General features: G+C 40.2%; 1 protein-coding gene across 1 annotated transcript in view; it reads right to left on the reverse strand.

Annotated features, from left to right (window-relative positions):
- The window catches only part of trpm3 (transient receptor potential cation channel, subfamily M, member 3), a 130,853-nt gene that overhangs the window by 17,808 nt on the left and 110,203 nt on the right, over window positions 1-2,842 (reverse strand). Inside the window, exon 15 of the mRNA XM_035658207.1 lies at window positions 1,253-1,260. Coding sequence (XP_035514100.1) covers window positions 1,253-1,260 — 8 coding nt within the window. The remainder of the gene's footprint in view (window positions 1-1,252; window positions 1,261-2,842) is intronic.

Consider the following 2,842-nt stretch of genomic DNA (forward strand, 5'->3'; position numbering starts at 1 on the left):
AGACAACCTTGAAAAAAAAAAATACACTGGAGCGACTTTCACCTCTGGTGGAGTTATTTTTTTACTCAAAAATTAAAGAAAAAGTATAAAAAGAGAGGACAAATGTAATCTATGAACATTTTTTATTGAAAAGGTGTATGAGATCAAGCCTGTTATGTGTAGTTTGTGGTGTAGCCACTTTTGTCCTTTTCACCTTGTGTCCTCCAAAGTCTGAATTTGCCTCTGCATTCAACTAACTTTCATCATGTAGGGGAGGCGTGAGCCAATTAAAAAAAAAAAAGCATTATAAAAATTTTTGCTGGCCTGATATGTACCCCCTAGACATGTGCCTAATGTGGCCAAATACAAGCGCCAGGTCCTTCAGACATAAAGTTCTGAGCTTCGTCCAGATTCCTTGGTTTCCTTGTAATTTCAATTCTGAACCAAGCTTTGACTGAGTACACTAATAAATAGTTCAGAGTCAACCTAAAACACTAACGATAATCATGGCCAATAAATATAATCCATTTTAGGCCAAGGTCACCGCCAAATATGTCTATCTACATAGCTTGGTCTCCTCTCTTTCCACCCTACTCACCTGCTATGCGATCCCAACCAGGATGACATGCCCATCGCAGGGGAGCGGGGTCGCCAGAAGACGGACACGTAAACGGGAGAGGGGGAGGAAGTGGACATCGATTTGGACGACCCCGGAAAATTTAACCATTTCCCTTTTCCCCTTCCATGAGCTTATTGGTGTGCGGCCTGCTGCCTCATGAAACGTCAGAAGATGGCACTGTTCTTTTGGCCAGCATGGCAAGAGGCCATGGGCGGGAAGGCCCTTGGTAGCCCTGGTAAGCTTTAAGGCCATGGCCCGCATGAAGCCTCTGGAGAACGACATGGTGGATGACATCTCCCAGGAACTAAACCACAACTCCAGGCGTGGGTGACACACATTGTGTTACACACACACATATAGGCCAACGTGCTGTTGTGCGTTTTAAACACCCATACTTCAATATCCACGATTCTGTAGCAGCCTGAGCAAGACTTTTACTCATGGGAAATGTTTCTGCACTAAATTTAATTAATGCAAAAGTTGAGTGGAGAGTAGACAAACCACACAAGACAAGCGAACATTTCTACCTCCACAGTCAGTGACTAATACAGCCACCGCCAACTCTAACAACAGACAACCAACACACTTAACAAGCAATTCCTCCCTGGCAAACGACCCTGTTTCAAGAACTCCCCAGCACGACAAACTTCCCACATGGGCGACTAGTCACACGGTAGACACATAAGAATACAAAAACTTAATAAACATGCATCAATCGTTAGTACTCAAAGGACTCCATGCATTATGAGAATATAAGAAGGTAAATCACTAGAGACTGAAAAGCTGGCAATATGGAAACTGAACCTGCCTAATTATAGGGAAAAAGTTTTCAGATACACCTCACCAAATGAAAGCACAACCAACACGCCCAAAATGCCCACCAAACACACATTTGCAGTTTCAAAAAAGGAAAAAGCCGCAGCATGGGCAGAATATTTGAGAATCAACTTTCACACAGAGAACTATTGTACTGGTCTCCTCCTTCGAAAAACCTCCTTTAAAAATACATAATTTATTTTTATCTATTGTGTAATAATCATACGTAAACGGTTGTGGCACTGGTATTCTGTGAATGCCTTTTATGTAGGAGTGTGATGTGTCGCATACTAGTAGAACTCAAGGGAAAAACTTCAATAGTATACTTATATAACTAACAACAAATACATCATTAGATAAACTGCCTCATAATATTCAGAATGGAGGTGTATACTTTTACTTTCCAAGGCGCTTGAACAATAAGCATCGACTCGATCAAATTATTGTTGGCATATTCTAATACTATATATAAATACACCGACAATGAAAATCATGACTTTAAAACCAACACAAAACAAACAAACATATTGGAGAACACCGGAGGATTCGCGGTTCCCAAAGTACCACACAAAGAACCACAAAAATAAATGCAGTGTGGACTTGTACGCTCGGAGAGTGCAGTTTTCACCTCTCCTGAGACACTGACACAAGAGGTGACCAATTTGAGCAAACAAACGGAAAATACCTAACACTCTCTCTCCAACGGGTTATCGTTAGTGTTTTAGGTTGACTCTGAACTATTTATTAGTGTACTCAGTCAAAGCTTGGGTTCTAAATTGAAATTACAAGGAAACCCAAGAATCTGGATCGAACTCAGAACTTTATGTCTGAAGGACTGGCCTTGTATTTGGCCACAATAGGCACATGTCTAGAGGGGTCATATCAGCCAGCAAAGATTTTTATAATGCTTTTTTTTTTTAAATTGCTCACCCTCTACATGATGAAAGTTAGTTGAATGCAGAGGCAAATTCAGACTTTGGAGGACACAGGTGAAAGGACAAAGTGCTACACACAAACTACACATAACAGGCTTGATCTCATACACTTTTCAATAAAAAATGTTCATAGAATTACATTTTGTCTCTCTTTTTATACTTTTTCTTTAATTTTGAGTAAAAAAATAACTCCACCAGAGGTGAAGTCCTCAGTGTATTCAGGTTGTCTCCCTGAGACTGACAATGCCAGTTAATGCCTTAATGGCATGGTGGCATTGATCTCCAATAATTTCACATTATAACAACTGTGGACTACTGATGATTGATCAATTACAGAGATCTGAGAAATGGCCTTCGGTGGCTGTAGAATTTCCACATAGAAAGATATGGTAATAGTGACACTGTTAAAAGAGTAAGTTTGTGATTTTATGGATGTTTAGAAATGACTGCAGGACCACAAACTTATATCTTCAACAATCAGAAGTGTCCAAGG

The sequence above is a fragment of the Morone saxatilis genome, unplaced genomic scaffold (genome assembly GCF_004916995.1).
Source record: "Morone saxatilis isolate NCDOM2014 unplaced genomic scaffold, NCSU_SB_2.0 Contig16, whole genome shotgun sequence".
Taxonomy (NCBI): domain Eukaryota; kingdom Metazoa; phylum Chordata; class Actinopteri; family Moronidae; genus Morone; species Morone saxatilis.